The following is a 19,210-nucleotide window of genomic DNA, read 5'->3' as shown; positions in this document are numbered from 1 at the left end:
AACTCATAAAGCCTTGAAATTGAGGATTGCTTCTGTGCCTCCTCGGAATAGCAGGATCAATTCATTATCTCCTCAAATGCGAGGAATCAAGACAATATTCCACATATTCAACATGAGATATACAGGACGAACATAAACATAAGACATGGTGTAATTGAAACTGCTAATATTAGTGGATTAACAACTAAACTTATCCTAATCTTATCTCTGTTTATAACCTTAAGCCTAAATCACAAACCGTCCTACAATAGGTTACAAGAAGATAGACATCTCTGGAGCTGGAATGAAAGAGAAAATTCGATCACCAAACAGCTCAAACTGCGACACCAAAACACGACCAGAATTCAGATCATCTTTCCAAATCTGAGTGAGGATTGCTGACATCTTCAAGGCCTGGCTATCTTCCTTATCTTTCCTATCTCTGCCGTCTGATTTGTTATCATCAGGTATCTGCCCCGAGGATGATGCTCTGCCTACATCAGGGTCACCGGATTGAGCTGGAGCTATTGCGTCCACTTGCATGTGAGATGGTGAGGAATTAGTTGACATTGCACCAACTGAGCCATCGTTTGCAAATTTCTGAGACGGTGGTTCTTCTTCCAAGGGATCTGTGCTGGCCTTGCGTTTCTCTTTTTGTCATGGTATACAAAAGAAAAAAGTAGATTAGAATAAGTGTATTTCTCTTAGTTTGCCAAGTGAGCCATCATTTGCCATCTTCTCCTCGTACATTTTGCATTTCTCTTAGTTAAAATAAGTACACATGAATTCTACATAAATCCTGATTTTTTTCAGATATAGCAGTCATAAACTTTTTTAGCATGTATTAGTGGCTCACTTGGCATTCATAAGAGTAACTTGTTTGGCATTCTTTTAGTTGACGAAAGACTAACTATGACTTACTTGGCAACGCAGTAACAACCTTTTGTTTTCTCCCCCATACAGTATGAGCAGGAGGGGATGGTAAAGCTGGAAAAATCTTAAGGCGATCATATATGCATTGACCTGCTGCACGCTGGAAATTCCAGGGTTTCAGTATAACTGTTAACACATCTTTTAAGTTCTACTTTAACATAATCCTATAAGCACTAACCAGCAAGGCTCCATACACTTGCCATGCTTCATGCCTCTTCATCTCGTTCCTCTGCTTCTCAAGAAGCAAGTCTTTTTCAAGAAGTTGAAGATATGGCTCAAGATTTGGAAGAATAAGAAGGCGAACCTATATACGAAGTAAACGTATACAAAATTGAATGCATCAGAGTCCTGGAAAGTAACTGGAAAGCAATGAAGAAAGAACCTGTAACTCAAACAATGTACAGTCACAAATATGACTTTAACAGACTATATGACAATAAATGATAATTTTTTTTTGGAGATAAATAACAATAAAGGAGCATTAAAAAGGCAAGAAGAGACTTGCACCATCAAGAAAAAATTCCAGAATCATCTCTTTGATTCTACTCCAACTTGAAAGAATCTGGGGAAGAAAAGACTGTTTTACGAGGAGGTTAGAAAAACCGAGAGATGTAGAAAGACAGGAAGAAGAGAAGAAATTTCTATTTTATTTTCCCTAAAAAGATCATACTCTAAGGAAGCCACTTAAAGTGTGTATTAAAGGAAAAATGGTAAAACAAAGGAAAATTTGTTATTTGATTGAAAATAAATTCAAATTGTATTTCTATTACTTTTGATTGGAACTAAATGAGTGCCTTCAGCTAGTATATATAACTTTTTTTTATGGAGGGAAGAAGAAATTCTAATTCAAATTCCAAATTCAAAATTCTGTCAACTTCTTCACTCTATTTCTCTCTACTATCGCCATTCAAGTCAGGCCAATGAGTAAGTCCTGAAAAAATTGGAATCAGGCGAGACCTATGCTTCCATGGTTTCAAGGACATGATTGAAGGGAAAGGCAGCCATTATGGAGCAGCAAATGCTGCAAAAGATGGATGATTCAGTGAAAGAGGTGGACCAAAGGTTTACAGTGTGATGGAAATGTATAATCCGTAGCACCAAACCAAAACACATTTTGATCAGATCGTGGAGACGTTAAGAGGAGGTGCAAGACCTGTGAAGTCGATTAACCAGGGAAGCCACATATCCGCTGTAATTGCGGTTGCCAAGGGAGTACTTCCTTCATCAGCAACGCGTGATGTTGAAGATATCCACAGTCCTTCCTGCGCCAGGAATGTGGTGAACCATTCTGCGATGCTACCCAAAGTAGAGATTCCTCTCTCCAAAGAAGTGAACCCAAGAGCTTGGGTTCGATGCTGTCACAAGTACTTCTTGGTTCACGGCACCCCAGAAGGGCAGAAAGTAGAGGTTGCTTCTTTCTTCAAGTTTCCTTGAGGCAACCAACGAAAGAGAATGAAACTAGAAGAACAACCTCCCATTACAAGTGCGCAACCTCCCATTACAAGTGCGGTGAATGTTATTTCCTAAGCCACTGTTGCAAATCCAAAACTACGATAGCCATAGAGGAGGAATTGATTACCCATGAGTGGGAGGATTGCCATCAACGAGGATAATACAAGTGCGATATTTATTCAAGCCATTGAAGGTATTTATACCGGTAGCAATCTGAAAATTAGGGGGTTGCTAGAGGGGCACCATATATTAATTCTTCTGGAGAGCGGTAGCTCACATTTATTATTCGATGAGAATGCCATTAAAAGATCAAGAATAAGCTGTTAGCAAAATGGACTTGGACACTAGTGGTGGCCAATGGCCAAAAGATATCTAGCATACTGAGTGTCCGGATGTCTCTTCGTGGTGCAGGGATAAAAATTCTGTTATAGCTTTAGAGTGCTGGAATTGGAAGGTTATGATACAATTTTGGAGATTGATTGGATGAAGCAATTCTGTTCCATGATTTTTTATTTTGTTAACTCAACTGTGAAATTTTACTAATGGAGACTTGCTGAAGTAACTCAAAGGAAAAGAAAATAGGGAATTAACTTAAGGAACTTATCTGGAGCTGCAACTCAGAAATTGCTGAAGCAAGCACAAGCGGTTGAAGGAGAAACAGTTTTCTTGGTTATGGTTTCTGAAATTGAGAATACCTTAGTTAGTGAGAGACAGAGTGAATCATTGGAAGCATTGTTCTCCTCAGTGCAGAAGGTAGTCTCAATAAACATACGCCCCTACCGACACTCATATTACCAGAAAAATAAAATAGAGAAGCAAGTCCAAAAGATGTTGCAAGACTCCATAATTACATTGTGCCATAGTCCCTTCTCGACACTTGTTTAGTCTGTTAAGAAGAAGGACCGGCCTTGGGGTTTCTGTGTGGATTACAAATAACTCAATTCTCACAATGAAGAACAAATTACTCATTCCTATCATCGATGACCTGTTAGATGAGCTTTCATGGCGCTTCGATGTTTTCTAAGATTGATCTACAACCAAGATACCACCAGATAAGAGTTAGAGAATAAGACATCTCTAAAATTGCATCTTGAATGTACCAAGGACATTATGAGTTTTGGGTAATGCCTTTCGAGCTCATTCATGCATCATCAGCAATCTTTCAGGCTATCATGAATCATACCTTCAAAGATTTCCTTCTTAAGTTTCTGCAGATAATTTGTCATGACATTTGGATTTACAGTTTGAATGAACAGAAGCACTTCAAGCAATTGGATGAAGCATTGAAGATGTTAAGGACACACAAGCTATCTCCTAAGAAGTCCAAGTGCTCGTTCCTGATGCTCTCTCGAAGGGAATCAATTACATAAAACATAAGCACTCTCCATGGTTACCACTGCCACCCTTAAGTGGTTGCCTAATCATCAATAGCTATAGCAATGAGCCCTTGAGTCAGTCTTGACTAGAAGAGCTTATTTTGTCCCCAACCAGCAGGCCCCCTTTTGCTTACACAACAGAGTCCTCTATTGCAAGGACAGGATGATCGTTGGCAACAATGGAGAGCTGAGCAACATGTTATTGCATCAATGCCAGAATTCAGCTGCGAGTGGCCATTCAGACATCAAGGCCACTAATGAGCACCTTAAGCAGCACTTCTATTGGTTTAGCATGTGGTGGTGGAGGGGAAAACTTAGAGAGCAATTTCCAAGAATTTAGGCTTTAACTCTTAAGGAAAAATGTGGTGGTGGAGATGTTATTCAAAGGGGTGGATGGGAGGAGTGGGTGGGATTTGCATTTGACCAGAAACCTCAAGAGTGAGAGGTTGATGAGTTTACTTTACTTCTTCAGTTATTGGCCGATGTACACATGGAAAGTACCAAGGTCAAGGCAGTGTGGAAATTAAAGAAAGATAGTGTCTTTACTATTAAGTCCTTTTATGATTATTTGGCCAACAAAGATGGGGATGGCGTGAGGTTACCGCCTTTACAGATTTGGAAAGTGAAGGTACCTCCAACGATACCTTTTTTCGCTTGCGAAGCTGGTCAAAAATGTATTCTCATTATAGACAAGCTGATGAAAATGGGACGCATTATGGTTCATGGATGTTATCGCAAGAAGGCGGCGGAACCTTGCAATCATCTTCTTCTTTAGTGTCTGGTGACTTATAGCATATGGTATATGGTTTAAGAGTTACTGGGTATCAATTGGGTTATTGGGGGTTCGGTCAAGAATGAACTTTGGCCGTGGGATGGGGTTTATAATAAGTCGAAATTTGTAAATCTAATACCATTAACTATATTTTGAATGGTTTGAAAAGAGAGGAACAACAGAGTGTTTGATAAGTGTGTGGGGGAATTGGCCAGGATTAGAAATAAGTGGATACATACTTTTGGGGCTCTAATTGTGGGACATAATTTATATGGATGGGACAATTTTTGGAAGGTCTTTGATGCTTTAACCAATATGTAAATACCTTGTACAGGGCGAAGTTCCTTGGTGTCTTATACTTAATATACATTCTTTTAATCTCGAAAAAAAATATATATTGGTCTAGCATGAAACAACACGTGATCCAATGGGTGCAATATTGCGGGACTCGCCAACATTGAAAAATGGAGGGGGCACCCTTGTCAAGGCTCCTATAAACCTTGCATGTTCCCACACGAGCATGGACATATGTACCTTTAGATTTTGTGGAGCAACTCCCTCAGTCCGAGAGCAAAGATAGAATCTTGGTTGTGATTGATCGTTTCACTAAACACAGTAAGTTCATCTCTTTACACCATCAATTCACTGTTTAACTGGTAGTTTGCATCTACATGGACAACATTCACAGATTGCATGACATTCTCCAAATCCTACTCTCAGATAGAGATTAAGTACTCGCCAACCTCTTTTGGAAAGGTTGATGAAAGTCCCGGTCACCGCCTTACAGTTCAGCTTCGTTTATTAGCCGCAGACAGATGAGTAAAAAAAGAGGCTCAACTAGTGCCTCAAGATATATCATCAATGCATGGCTCACCAAAAACCCAAGAGATGGGCAAGATGGTTGGCAGCCGTGAAGCGGTGGTACAACCCTTCACACCACTCGAGTTTGCGAATGACTACTTTCCAAGCTCTATATGGTATGCTCCGCCCCACTTCTTGGACACCATCGATTTACATTTCCCATCACAGTCAGTGGAAGAATTCATGGCTGAGATGTGCGAAGCCAATTGGGTCATTAGGCAATCCTTGTTGGAAGCTCAACTTTACACCAAACTAAATGCAAATGCTCATTATAGTGCAAGGACTTTGAAAAAACGCACGACCTAATGCTACTCAAGCTGCAACCCTTTAGACAATGATCCATTCAGAGATGGAACAATTCCAAGCTGTCTCCAGGATATTATAGACCTCTGAAGTCATGCGGAAAGTTGGACAAACTGCATAGAGACTCCAACTACCTCCCACCGCCCATATTCACCCAGTTTTCCATGTGTCTCAACTGAAGAAATACTGGGCTGGCATCAAAGTCTAGGTGCAGGAGCTGCCAACCAGTAACTGGAATGGGCTAGTTAGCATCCAACCCATGAGTGTTCTACAATGAAGGAAAATTCTGTATAAGTGTAAGGAAGTGGATCAGGTATCCTATGGGTGGGTACTGTAGAGGCAAACAACACTTGGGAAGATTGCAACTACATAGGTCAACAGTTCCCTAATTTCAACCTTGAGGACAAGGTTGTCATTCAAGCGGAGGGTATTGTAACGAAGCCACTTAAAGCTTATTAAAGGAAAATGAATAAACAGGTAAAACAAAGGACAATTTGTTACTCAGTGGGAATAAATTCAAATAGTTGCAACTAAATGAGCGCCTTCAGCTAGTATATATAGCTAGATGGAGGGAAGAAGAAATTCTAGTCAAATTCTAAATTCCGTCAATTTCTTCTTCATTTCTGCTTCTCTCTACCATCATCAATTCTAGTTAGGCCAATGAGAAGATTCATGAAACATACATAAGGATTGAAACAAGAAAAAGGATAATTAATGCAGCCTATTATCCACAAGAGTAATGCAGGGACCAGATAGAGACAGATTAAATAGGATTTAGGAGGAAAAATCATTCAACTTTTAACGAAGCGAATTTTCAAGAAGCTGTAGGGAAAATACCATATTAGGTCCTAGAGCTGCCAATCCCTGAATTGCACCATAATGTTGAGTCAATGCTCGCTTTGGGTCCAAAAATGCATTGATCAAGGTTTTTGTAAGGCGTGCCTGAAGACTGTGATAAACATGCCCAAATCTGCAACAGTTTCAAATACTTGAACACCAATAAATATTTGAAGAAATCACAATTTAGTTGAGCTAGAAAAAAAATGAGAACACAAATAACATATCCATTGTACAAAAAAAATGAAGGAAGATAATTTTAAACTAGAATAGATCCGGGTAGCAGAACAGAGAACATGGTGAGTCAAAAAAATTGGTTTATCAGTTTAGGTCAATAGCGATCGCCAGTATGTGAGCATTTACAACAATATTGATGGTGAGAGAAGCATATGCAACAAAGCAAAAGGAAAGCTTGTCAACATAAAGATGACAAGTAAGACTTTGGTTCCCTACCATTCATTTCAAATAGAGCAATACAGGAAACAGAATAGATAAGTGTCACCTTTTGCATATTAAAGCAACAAGGTTTGCTGCGAAATCTCTCAGTTCCCAATGGTTATCAGCGATTCTATTCCCCAGCTTTTTCGAAACAAGGCAGGTAACAACAGATGGCATCAACTGGTGCAGCTGCACCCGAAAAAGAAGGAAAACCAAAAAGGAACAAGGCATTTAGTATCACAAATAATACTTCTTTGACATAAAAAAAAACAGAATAAATCTGTATTGCATGGTCATAATGAAATGCTCAACCAACGAAGCTAATATTATGGCGTCCTGATGAAATGAAGAAAGTAAAGAGAAGCTTGTATACATAGTTAACAAGTACTTGCTTGAGATCGAGGCTGCATACACTATACTGTGTCAAAGAAGCATTGTGTAGCAGATGTAGTATATTGGTTTGTCAATCTACTAAAGTTCAATCAACAAGAAAGTAGCACATCAAAAATAATCTTACCATGCAGGCCCATTTGATAATGAGCCATGGAAAACAGAACTAGATACAGACATATATTAAGATACAAACAGAAGAAAGCAAATATATACTCAGTTTAATTAACTTCAATCCACTCCAACTTAATTATTCGGGTAAATCTCAAAATCATCCTGCACTTCTTCAGCTCTTTTCAATTAATATTGTACACTTTTGATAGTGAGAATGCACTCAAAGTATGCCCTTGCTAATATTTAAGGTTAAACTTGACAAAATTTTAGAAGGTACCATCAAATATCCACATTTTCTATTAGTGAACATTTTCTTTTTGGATTTGAATTTCTCTAAGTTAGTAAAAGACCTAAAGTTCATCCTCATCAATTCAGCATATACTATCCTTCTCTCTCTCTCTCTTGATTCAATCCTTTTTGGTTCCTGATTTTTTTTTCTTCCAGGTATTGGCAGGGGTAATAATTTGTGTAGTTGGCCTTCTTCAAGGAACTTGAAGAGTAGCAGAAAGATCTGCAAGCTTTGGATCCTTTCATCAGTTTCTGGTGGCAAAATAGAAATTCTTGAACTTCAATAGCTCAGACAGAAACAATAACAAATTAAGAAGAGAAAACCACAACGTCTTTGCCATTTCTATTAAATAAGAGCCCAAAAACCTGTTAACCAAAACAACATTGTTAAAGTACGGAATTTCAGATACAACATATAAAATTATATATATGGGTAAACATTACCCGAAGCACCAATTCACTTTAGTGACAACCAAAGGAGGAACTAGGCCCACCTGGTTGCCAATTCACTGATTTTGTCCTACCTGCAGGGTTTCAAGTACATAAAAAAATTGTCTGTTTCCATTTTTTCTAACATTGAGGAGGATGATCAATTATGAAGTTTGTCAATTTTTTTCACAATGTTTCACTTCAGATATTTTGACAATTCAAAACTTGTGGTTGAAGACATGTACAGGGAGGAGGATTTTGGACATGTCATAGATAGTATTACTGAACTGTAAATAATTTTGCATACGGGTTACACCCCCTTGGTGATCTTGCAATTCTGCTGTTTATACTTTTTATCTCAAAAAAAACAACTTGTGGTTGAGGACTTCAAAACTCCTACCTCCAACTAGGAAAGAGTTGATATGAAATGACAGTCCTAAGTTTTCTAAATGAAGTAGGTATCATATTTCTTCAAAACTAGAATTGTTGTATTACTTAGGAGTTTATTGCTTTATTGCTATAACATTAGCAGTATTAAGATTTTATTCACAGTTAAATTCTTAAACGTATTAAGCTTCCTAATAGAATATTAAGCTTCCTAATAGAATTCCTTATATTTGAGCACTATAACTACCTTTCTAATAACCTTCATAAGTGTTCCATGTGTTAACTCTCTCTCTCTCTTAAAAAAAAAAATGATAACCAAATAGTGGTTTATGGATTTCTTCAGCTACGGGTTCTCCTAGGTGATTTGTCGCTTGTGGCGACTGTCGTCCTGCCCAACCATGCCGGTGGGCCGGCAAAAATTGTTTGTTGTTGAACAGAAATCTTTCGAAGTAGTGGATGAGGGTAGAGATATTAGAGTGTACGAAAATGGTCGAGGCTCTCGGAGGTCTATTTTTCTCTAGAAAGAAGATGTTGAATAGTTTCTAAGTAGTCTCAGAGAGTTCAGATGGGAGAAAGGAGAGGTGCTCTGGAGTAGGCTTCGAAGAAGCTGTTGGAGGATGTTACGCTTGGTCTTGAGCTGTAATAAGCGAGGAAGATTTTTAGCGTTATCAGAAGGTATAGATGGCCCTAGAGGGAGATCCAACATGTTAATTTTCCCAGAGGGTGTTCAGGCTGAAGGCTGGTGGAAATTAATGGATGTCGTCCATGAAGTCGTTGGGGTGAAACTGGATCCCTCGGTTTGGCTGAGGGGAAAAAAGAAAACGATTGAATGGGAATCTTTCCCCCAGGTCATGCAACACACTATTGTCTTTAAGTGTCTTAGATGCAGCCTTTCCTTGCCCTACCCGACTCAACTTCTCGACTGGTCGACTGAGGATATCAGCGACTGATCAACGCGGGTCAAGTAGAAGAAATTCGAAATTTGAAAATCAAGAAAGTGGGGTTCACGTGATGAGGGAAGAGCGGGAGAATGAAAATGGAAGGGCGTTTAGTGGGCCGAATGAGGGAGGAAAAAAAGAAAAGTTCTTGTGGGCTGAAAAGGGTAAGTGGGTGAATGATCCTAGGCAGAGCAAGGTTGTGCGTAAAAAAAAAGGCGAGGAAGATTTGGCAACCTAAATGGGTCAAGACCAGTTCACCTAAAATCCGGTTCAAGCGGGTCAATATAAAGGTAGAGAGCCCGACTCCGATGGTGAGAGCTAGGGTTGGAGAGGAAGTGAGCGGGACGAGTTCCGTAATGGCAACGGAGGAGGATGGAGTCGAGGTCAAAGATGTGTTGGGGTCATTTCAATTGGGCGCTTCTGGTTTCTCTGTGGTGGATTCAGAGGGAGGAAACAGTGGGGCCGAAGGGATCGAGACCGATAGAGATGATTGGGAGAGTACGGATGGGTTGAGAAACAATTTGGATGTGGTCAAGATGGGTTTGGTGGATGATTGTGCTAAGGCCGCTCTTCATGTGTCTCCCTTATGAAGTGACATCCTCAACTGTGAGTTGGTGCATATGGCTGATCAAGGAGTGGAAGAACTATATTCGGGCTGGGTGAAGAAGAATTTTGTCAAGGTGAGTAAATTATTTGGGCTATCTTTTGTGGGTCTTGAGCATAGAGTATTGAGTCTGCTGGCTGAATTTGAATTAAGATTCTTGGAAGCTGAAAGTGAGAGGAAAAAAGAAAAAAAGAGTAGTAGTAGAAAGGGAGAAGGGGGCAATAGAGAACTTAAAATATTGGAGTGTCTTTAAATTATAAAGGTAAAAAATCAGCAGGAGGGGGGAAGGGAGGTAAGCCTAACAAAATTTAATAATGATAAGGAAAATCATGCCATGGAATGTGAGGGGAATTAATGATCAGAATAAACAGACGATTATCAAAAGAGGTTTGAAAAGATGGAAGTCTGATGTGGTCTGCTTACAAGAGACCAAGAGGGGAGAGATTAATATGCAGGTTATCCGTAACCTGTGGAATGGCAGTAAGGTGGACTGGGTCTTTTCACCTGCAGATGGGGCTGCTGAGGGAATCCTTTTCATGTGGGATAAAAAAAAATTTATTTGCAGAAGAGTGAAGAGGGGCGAGGGTATCCTTTTAATGTGGGATAAAAAAAAATTTATTTGCAGAAGAGTGGAGAGGGGCAAGGTATCTCTGTTGGGTCAGCAAGTTACCCGGTACGAGCTCCGAAATTGATGATTCTTGGCCATTCCTATATTAAGTTAAGCTTTCGCATCGAGAAGGTAAATGTAATCCGAAAAAACCCTATTATTAAAGGGAAGCAAGCCCAGATGGCACTGAATCGGATGATGAACCTTTCCTCGGCTCATGAGCTTCCTTTCGCCACTTCCTTCCCTCGAGTCAGAAGATATCGTCCTGGCTAACGCCCTTACGACAAGAGAAGAAATGGTACCGCAGTCGTGAGCAAGAATCGATTCATTAACATCTCCCTAAAGCCCTCTCCTCAGCTTGTTTGAGAACTAGGGGGATGGGAAGAAATGAGCTTTCTTAGGCGTCTACTGAAGAGGAAACAGAGAGGAAAGGGTGAGACTGTGGGAGAAACTTTGTAGCTATAAAATAAAATGGGGTGACAACTGGGTGATTGGGGGGGGATTTCAATATGGTTCTTCATATGCATGAGAGGTCGGGTGGGGGTACCAGTAATAGGGAAGTAGAGGATTTCAGGGAGATGGTAAATAATCTGGAGGTGGTGGACCTCCCGCTCAGGGGTGGCAGGTGGACATGGTCCAACCTGAGGGATAACCCATCATGGTCAAGAATCGACCATTTTTTTATCTCTAATGGGTTGTTATTACAGCTTGCAGGTTTGAGGCAAAAAGTTGTCTCGGCCAATTTCAGACCACTTCCCTATTTGCCTTGTGCCTGATAGCATCATTTGGGGCCCTACCCCTTTTAGGCTTGATAACAAATGGATGAATGTGGCGGGTTTTAGGCCTATGGTAGAAAAATGTTGGGAAGAGGCAATTGTTGAGAGGACTGCTAGCTTTATGTTTGCCTACAAGCTGAAATATCTGAAAAATGCTATTAAGTGTTGGGCCAAGCAGGAGGAGGGCAGAATGGAGAGGGTTATCAAAGAGACTTTTGTGAAGTTGACTGATTTATAGTAAGGATATGGGGGGGTTGTTATGTGAACAAGGTAAGGCCAGAAGGGAGGAAATTAAAATGGAAGTGGCCTCCATCATGAACTTGGAGGCGATCTCATGGAAACAAAAAGCTAGAGAGAAATGGCTTAACGAGGGGGATAGAAACACCAAATATTTCCATTGTTTAGCTAATGTTAGCAAGAAAAATAACTATATTGATATGTTGTGTTGGAATGGGGAAACTGTTAGTGGTAATGAGGAGATGAGACAGAAGTCGAAACTGTTTTTTAAGAAGCTGTACGCGGAAGACATGACCCAAAGGCCCAATCTTGTTACTCTGAATTTCAAGAGATTATGTGATAGCAGCAAGGATGGGCTGGAGGTGCCTTTCACGGAAGAGGAGATTAAATCTTGTTTGGATGAATGTAACGGGGATAAGGCACCGGGGCCCGACGGTTTTAATATGAAGTTCTACTAGGTGTTTTGGGATGTGATAAAGAGAGATGTGTTGGCTATTTTCCACGATTTTCATAGGACAGGAACCTTTGTGAATTCCATCAACTCAACTTTCTTAGTGCTTATTTCTGAAGTGGCAGGTGCTAAAGAGATAAAAGATTTTACACTTATTAGTTTGGTGGAAAGTATTTAAAAATTGATTTCTAAGGTGCTTGCAAAAAGATTATCTAGAGTTTTTGGGGAAGTGATTGATGAAAGTCAAAATGCTTTTGTTGAAGGGAGACAAATCCTCGATGCGGTGATGATTGCCAATGAAGTGGTTGATGGTTAGTAGGGCAGAAAAAACAAGGACTTATATGCAAAGTTGATATGGAGAAGGCCTATTCATGTGTGTTGGGATTTTGTGGACTATATGCTTGGTAGGATGGGGTTTGGGAATAAATGGAGAAAGTAGATCATTTCGTCTACATCATTTGCGGTCATTGTAAATGGGGGACCATCAACTTTCTTCAAGGCTTCTAGAGGCCTTCGCCAAGGGGATCATTTGTCTCCTCTTATCTTTCTTACCGTTATGGAGGCGTTTAATAGATTGATGGAGAGAGCGAGGGAGTTGAATTTGTTGAAGGGTGTGGAGATTGGGAGGGAAAGGGAGATGAGTATTTCTCACATATTTTTCGCGGATGATGCTTTAATTTTTTGTGAACCTAACGTTAATACCATTTTTCACTTGAGGTGCACATTACTCTGTTTCCAAATGGTATCTCACCTAAAAATCAACTTGAAAAAGACAAAAATGGTATGGATTGATGATAGAAGAGATGAAGCTAGTTTGGCCATGATTTTGGGCTACAAAGTCACTAATCTACCTATTAAGTACCTTAGTCTTCTTCCACCTAGGGCAAAATATAAATATGTGAGTACGTGGGAGCCCAGTATTGACATGTTTAATAGGAGGATGACGGGTTGGAAAAGGAATTTCCTTCTTAAAGCGAGGAGGCCCACTTTGATTAAGAGTACACTTATTAACTTATCAATCTACTATCGCCCCATCTTAACAATTCCAGCCAGCATTGCAAAAAGTCTTGAAAACATTCAATGTAGATTCCTTTGAGATGATGAGGATGGTAACAAAAAAGTATTATTTCATTAGGTGGGAGGAGGTAAAAAAAGGAGGGGGGTCTTGGTTTGAAGTCTATTGTGGAGTTAAACTGGACTTTCCATGGGAAATGGCTGTGGAGATCTCTTGGGGAGAAGGGGAAAATGTGGTGGAAGGTGGCGCGTGCTAGATGGGGAGATTGGGAGAGGGAGAATGGGAGAAGGGGTAAATATAAACCTCATGGGCTGAGCCTTTGGAGGAAGATTTGGGATGACAGCCAATGCTTCAAGGGCTGTGTGGATGGAAGGTTGGAAGGGATGATGCGGCTAGGTTTTGGCATGATGAATGGATGGGGAACTTCAGTTTAAAAAACAGATTTAAAAGAAATTTTTTCATTGCTTGCAATAAGGATGCTAAGGTGGAGGTGATGTATGAGTTTGTGGGGGTGGGTAGGGTGTGAGATGTGAAGGTAAAGAGAAGACTACAAGACTGAGAAATTAATGAGTATAGCAGCCTGCTATTGTCCCTGATAAAAGTGAATTTCAATACATAAAATAATAAAAGAATCTGGAAGCTAGATGAGAAGAAAGTGTTCTCGGTGAAATCTTTATACAGTTGTCTAACTAAGAAGGATAACAGTCGTAGCACGTCAGCTCCTTATAAGGAAATTTGGAAATCTAAAGTCTCTCCTAAAATGGTTTTTTTTTTTTTGCATGGGAGATGGCTAATGAATATATTTTGACTTTGGATATGCTAAAAAGGAAGAGGAATGTGTTTATTAATAGATGCTACTTATGTAATGCTTCTGAGGAATCGTGCAACCACTTATTATTATTGTGCCCAGTGACATACAACATATGGATTTTTTTTTTGGGTTGTTAGGGTTAAATTGGGTTATGCCTGGTAGTATGAGTAATGAGTTGTGGGCGTGGGTGGGCAATTGTAAAAGAAAACATCATTTGTTCCTTATTCTACTTACAACATTTTGGGTAGTGTGAAAGAAAAGGAATGGAAGAGTTTTTGAAAATATAGAGACTAACTTTACAAAGATTAGAAATAGATAAATTCATACTTTTAACTTTATTTTGTTGGGTCATGACATCAAAAACATGTGGGACTTTGGTGTTGTAATAAACCACTTGATTAAAATATGTAATTATCTTGTATTCAGGTAGCACCCCCTTGGTACCTTATGTATAATAATATTTTCCTTTTATTTAAAAAAAAAACTATCTTTCTAATTTTACTTTTAAAAAGTTTTTAGTGAATAAATTATGGCGAAATTTTTCTTAATAATGTGGTTATGTGATGTAATTAAATCTTCAACATGATGCTTAAGAGACTCTTTATAGGATGTGATATCTAAGAAAATCTAGATATGATGTTTAGGTTTACCCCAAATCCATAGGTTGAAAAACTAATCTTAATTTACTCTACATCAAAATGTCTTCTAAAATTCCACTAGGTGTACTCCCAACTTAATTGAGAGTACAATTTGATGTTTTTCAAGAGTTACAATTGCACATTGTTATAATTAAAGCGGAAGCAGTTAATTAAAGGAACGAAAATCCATGATACTTTTCCAGATCTACTCTAATTATTCTGCACGGTTATAAAGGGTTAATGAATTCTTCTTCAGGACCATTACACACAGATCATTACAGTAAACCAACTTTGGCATCTGCTAGATGGACAGAGCTGACCTTATAAATACTTTTTCAATAAAATGACGTTAGAGATAATTAGCAGCATCAACACATAATTCTCTTTATATTAATCCAAAACCAATCTAGTATAGGGAGGTTTGCTTACATAGGGTTCTATATGTATGTGAGGATTATGCAGGAGACTTCGTACAACACGCATTAAAGCAAACAGAAGGGCATAATCATTCAGACCACGAGAGACCTGAAATTATTGGATAAAGAAAAATTGGAATTAGCAAAAAAGTAATATAATAATTCTCATTTTTCTGTTTATTTTGTCACTTAAATCATTACCTCCTCAGCAATAAAATTTGTGAAATACGGAACCAATGGATGAAGGCCTGAGTCAGTTGCCAAGCTCAGTAATGCTTCTTTGAAAAGGACAGGATCAGACTTACCCACTGTTAGCTCCGTGATCTTTTGGAAGTACAGCTGCAAATGCAACAGTAGACAAGACATGATATATATGTACACACACACACATATATATAATGCATGCAAATTATCCACCTATTTGTCTATGTGTATATGCAAGTTTGCATATTCAGTCTCCATGTCTGTGGATGTGTTTAAAGTAATGTCAAGTTGTAACAGTCCATCATGTACCTGAAGCTCCCTTGATAATATGTGCTTAACTGGTAGCCTAAGATCAACAGGGGTTCCATCCTTTTGTTCATAGTCTTTGCTATCCGAAGGAGCTGTAATCACTACATTATCATCACAAATCAAAGGATTAGCTTCCAAATTTTCACAAGAAATAATAGAAAAACCAAAAGGACTATATAATAAAATCTATAGAGAGGTTCATTTTGTTTTTTGATCAACAATATTTAATCCTGGAAACCAAAACAGGTGTATCGGCATCTAATAATTAAAAAGATAACATGATGCCGTGAGAAAGTAAAGAAATTCTTAATGTTGTAAAATTTAGCCTCAAAACACATCCTATAAAACCAAAAAAGCATATCATTCAGCAGAGAATTTGAGAAAACAAAACTAGACAAGAATCTGTATGTCGAATCATTCTGGAGGTCTTATTAACTTAGTTCTGATGGTCTAATATAAATCAGTCACTGATTTCAAGTTTGGAAGACTGACTTTGTGAATGAAAATGGTGACTGGAAGTTATGAGACAAACCTTTTACTGGAGCATTTTCTGGAATAGCTGGTTGTACACCTTCTATTGCTAGCCAGTGGCAAAGAACTGCTGTATCAAGAGGTGCTCTAGGTAAAGGAGCTTCAATTACCTAGAAATCAAACAGAAAATACTGGAAAATCCAGAAGTATTCCACCAAATTTAGCTGAAAGAGGACCTTATTTAGTCAGTAGCACCTTACATCTTTGAAATCCACATCCTTGTCATCAATGTAAAACAAATCTCTATGCCCAACAGCTCTCTTGAACCGTAATGGACCTCCGGATGAAAATCCGTAAATGGGCTGAGGCAATTTAAAGGAACAGAAGAAGATGGAGAAACAAACTTTAGAAGTTGTTAAAGCGATATTAATTCCAAAAGTTGTCTCATGATACATGCATCAAAAGTCTTATTTTTATATTACAAGCACTGCTCTCCAGCAATTATATAACTTGAGATTCAGTCCCTTTTGACTTACATTAGAGTGCTAATGCTATAAGAGAGGACATTATTTGTGAATCCTGAATTTCTCAATATATGGGTGAACAATGAAATGAAGAAGACAAGGACAAGCCATGGTTAGGATATAAAAACTTCAGATTTATTGGGAATTCCTATTTCCGGAAGAAAATTAGGTAAGCAAAACTTTGGATTTGATTGGAATATTTGCCTTAATAGTTTATATTGAAAATATATTCCCCTTACACTAGCGTGCAACATAGAAGATCCAAACATATAAACTTAGATCACACAATGACTATTAGCCTAATCCTTGTGTTCCTTATGCCACCATAATAACTTATCAAAGTTGAGTTTGACCACTTACGATATTGCCAAATCTCTCTGAGGGATGAAATACAAGAAATTCAAAAAAGCAAATAAATATGAAATGCACATGTTATGTTGTTTTCAAGAGTTACCTCAACATTTCGTAAGGTAAGTGCACAATCAACATCATCTGCTGTCAAAATCGTTCTTTTTGAATGAAGCATGCATTTGATTGCCTCCTGCATATCATGAAAATAAAATATATTAGAGAACCCTCTTCCGACTCAGTTCAATTTAAATACTTTTATCGCCCCTAATTCTACAAACCTCTTTGCCAGCAGAGACTGGCTGAGCCACGAATAATCTGCCAAAATTTTCCACCAAGGCAGCAATAGCCTCAGAACTGAAGAAAATAACATTTGTTTTCCTTGTTCCCTTTTTGTCAAACATCCAATCCTCTATAAATCAATTTTATTTGAGAAACAGTTTTCCCACAAGACATATCGATTATTATATGTACCAAATACAAGCATCTGAGACCTCATTCTGTAATCTCAACCTAGGAAATTGTTTGCATGGTTCCCCTTATATAGTTCCCATGTCTTTGCCCATTGATCACAAGATTATCGCATAAAAAAATTAATTGATTCCTTCGAACTCCTGAGTTCACTAATGCAAAAATACTTTCCTCATATAAAAAACATAGACTAAAAGGGTTTTCCTCTCAAGAACAGTTTAGATGGCTTCACAGCAGGTTATATAAACAACTTTCCCATCTATAAGAAAAAATTAATTCATAAGAACACTAGAAGGAACTGCCAAATCACAATATGTAAGTTATTTACAACAAAATAATTTACAAGGTCAAAAGTTTCACCACATCTACAACTCGTATCATCAAACCGAATTTTAATATGATAAACGATCTACCTCAAAAGTGTGAACCAAAAGAAAAGGCGTCTGGCGGAAAAAATCACCTGCATGATCTCACGCATGCGATATTCAGCATCGGGAGCAAGAGCAAGAGAAGCATCTTCAGACAAGTTGTTAATCCCAATGCTTTGCGCGATGACTTCAATTGTCTCCTTGGGCACAATGCTCATTTTCTAGTATTGCTCTAAATATCATGAACCACCTCCTTTATCCCCAGTTTCTGTGATTATCATTCAGTAGTAGAATGTGAACTTTAAAGCTTAAAAGAAGGCTTTAGATTCTAAAATCTGAAAGTAGCCAGAAAAATTCTTAATTCCGAGCACAAGATGTAAATTTGACAAATATGACTCCATTAACAACAAATACAATCAAAATTACCAAATATCACAGTAGAACTGAGAGGGGGAGTAGGTAAACAAATTTAAAGAATGAAAATTACCACGTCAAATATGTATTACACTAAGCTTAATAAGGTTGTAACATTTTTATTTTTTCCAGTGCAAAAAAACGTAACAGACCGGAAAGGAACTCTTTCTCCTCGCTTTCTTCTTCATCAATTTTCTCGGCAACCAAACAACATTACGACACAAGATTAATGAAATAAAAGAATGCAAAAGAAAAAGGAACAACCAATACGTTTGATTTGAACCATTCATGTGCCGAGGAAGCTTACTGTAGTTGGTGCACAGGAAGTAGAGAAGTTCAGGATCCGACAGATCGTTCGCGGATTAAGGGACCCGAGCATTTTATAGGAAAGAAATCAGTCGGGTTCAAAAGATTAACCCGAATAAAGTTCGGGTTTACGGGTTTGCAGTTTGGACCCTGCTTACGGGCCTTGTAAATTATTATGGGCTCATTAAATATTAGTATTAAAACTCAAGTTTGTCTTTTTTTTTTTAATTTCTAATATAAATTTAATATTAGATGATATAATTTAATCCTTTTAATTCAATTTTCATAAACTATGACGTTCAATAAAAATTTATATATTTTTTATATGCTGTTATGGAGTTCGATTTTAGATTATTAAATATTTCCAATTATTTATTTCTTAAAACGAGTTTCTTTTATCTAATATTAAATATTTTACTACCAAATTTTAAAACAAAGAAAATAAAAAAATGTTTTTTTTTTTTTTTTGGGTATAAGGGTTATGTCAGTCAGTCAGTGTGATTTAAGTTAAAGTCCATATGGTTTTATTGGTAGAAAAAACTAGGTGGGTGCAATAAGCAAACATTATAAGTCATGATCATTGCTTAATTAATTGTCACAAGCATTTTTTTGCAATTTACACAGACAAACCTTAAAAAGTCTCATGGCTTTGTTCCCACTTTACCTTAACAGACACACGAGAAGCTGCTGGTACATATGTTCTTATCAATATAATTTGGAAATTGGTCATTTAATTCGACAAA

General features: G+C 38.1%; 1 protein-coding gene across 5 annotated transcripts; it reads right to left on the bottom strand.

The window, feature by feature from the left end:
* Nucleotides 1-13: 13 nt before the first annotated feature.
* Nucleotides 14-18,548, bottom strand: TAFII59 (TATA BOX ASSOCIATED FACTOR II 59). Of its 5 annotated transcripts, none has more exons than XM_088215660.1 (13): nucleotides 18,469-18,548; nucleotides 17,840-18,015; nucleotides 17,015-17,101; nucleotides 16,297-16,398; nucleotides 16,098-16,206; nucleotides 15,566-15,666; nucleotides 15,254-15,391; nucleotides 15,066-15,161; nucleotides 7,016-7,140; nucleotides 6,514-6,646; nucleotides 1,091-1,216; nucleotides 901-1,012; nucleotides 14-629 (listed from the first exon to the last, which is right to left on the bottom strand). In XM_088215660.1, the coding sequence occupies exons 2-13, from the start codon at nucleotides 17,963-17,965 to the stop codon at nucleotides 253-255; spliced, it is 1,632 nt and encodes a 543-aa protein (XP_088071786.1). In that variant the 5' UTR covers nucleotides 17,966-18,015; nucleotides 18,469-18,548; the 3' UTR covers nucleotides 14-252. The 5 variants fall into 5 exon arrangements, with proteins under 5 accessions (XP_088071786.1, XP_088071785.1, XP_088071788.1 ...); XM_088215659.1 differs by having other exon boundaries at nucleotides 18,432-18,533; XM_088215662.1 differs by having other exon boundaries at nucleotides 18,426-18,512.
* Nucleotides 18,549-19,210: the final 662 nt, after the last annotated feature.

Source organism: Carica papaya, chromosome 3, assembly GCF_054855325.1.
Source record: "Carica papaya isolate Zhongbai chromosome 3, ASM5485532v1, whole genome shotgun sequence".
Classification (NCBI taxonomy): domain Eukaryota; kingdom Viridiplantae; phylum Streptophyta; class Magnoliopsida; order Brassicales; family Caricaceae; genus Carica; species Carica papaya.
This window is presented reverse-complemented; position numbering and strand designations above follow the sequence as displayed.

Coding starts and splice junctions, on each gene's coding strand:
- TAFII59 (XM_088215660.1), bottom strand. CDS start 17,965: ATGAGCATTGTGCCCAAGGAGACAATTGAAGTCATCGCGCAAAGCATT. Junction 15,162..15,253: donor CAAATTTTATTGCTGAGGAG/GTAATGATTTAA, acceptor CAATAATTTCAG/GTCTCTCGTGGTCTGAATGA. Junction 630..900: donor GGTTGTTACTGCGTTGCCAA/GTAAGTCATAGT, acceptor CATGACAAAAAG/AGAAACGCAAGGCCAGCACA.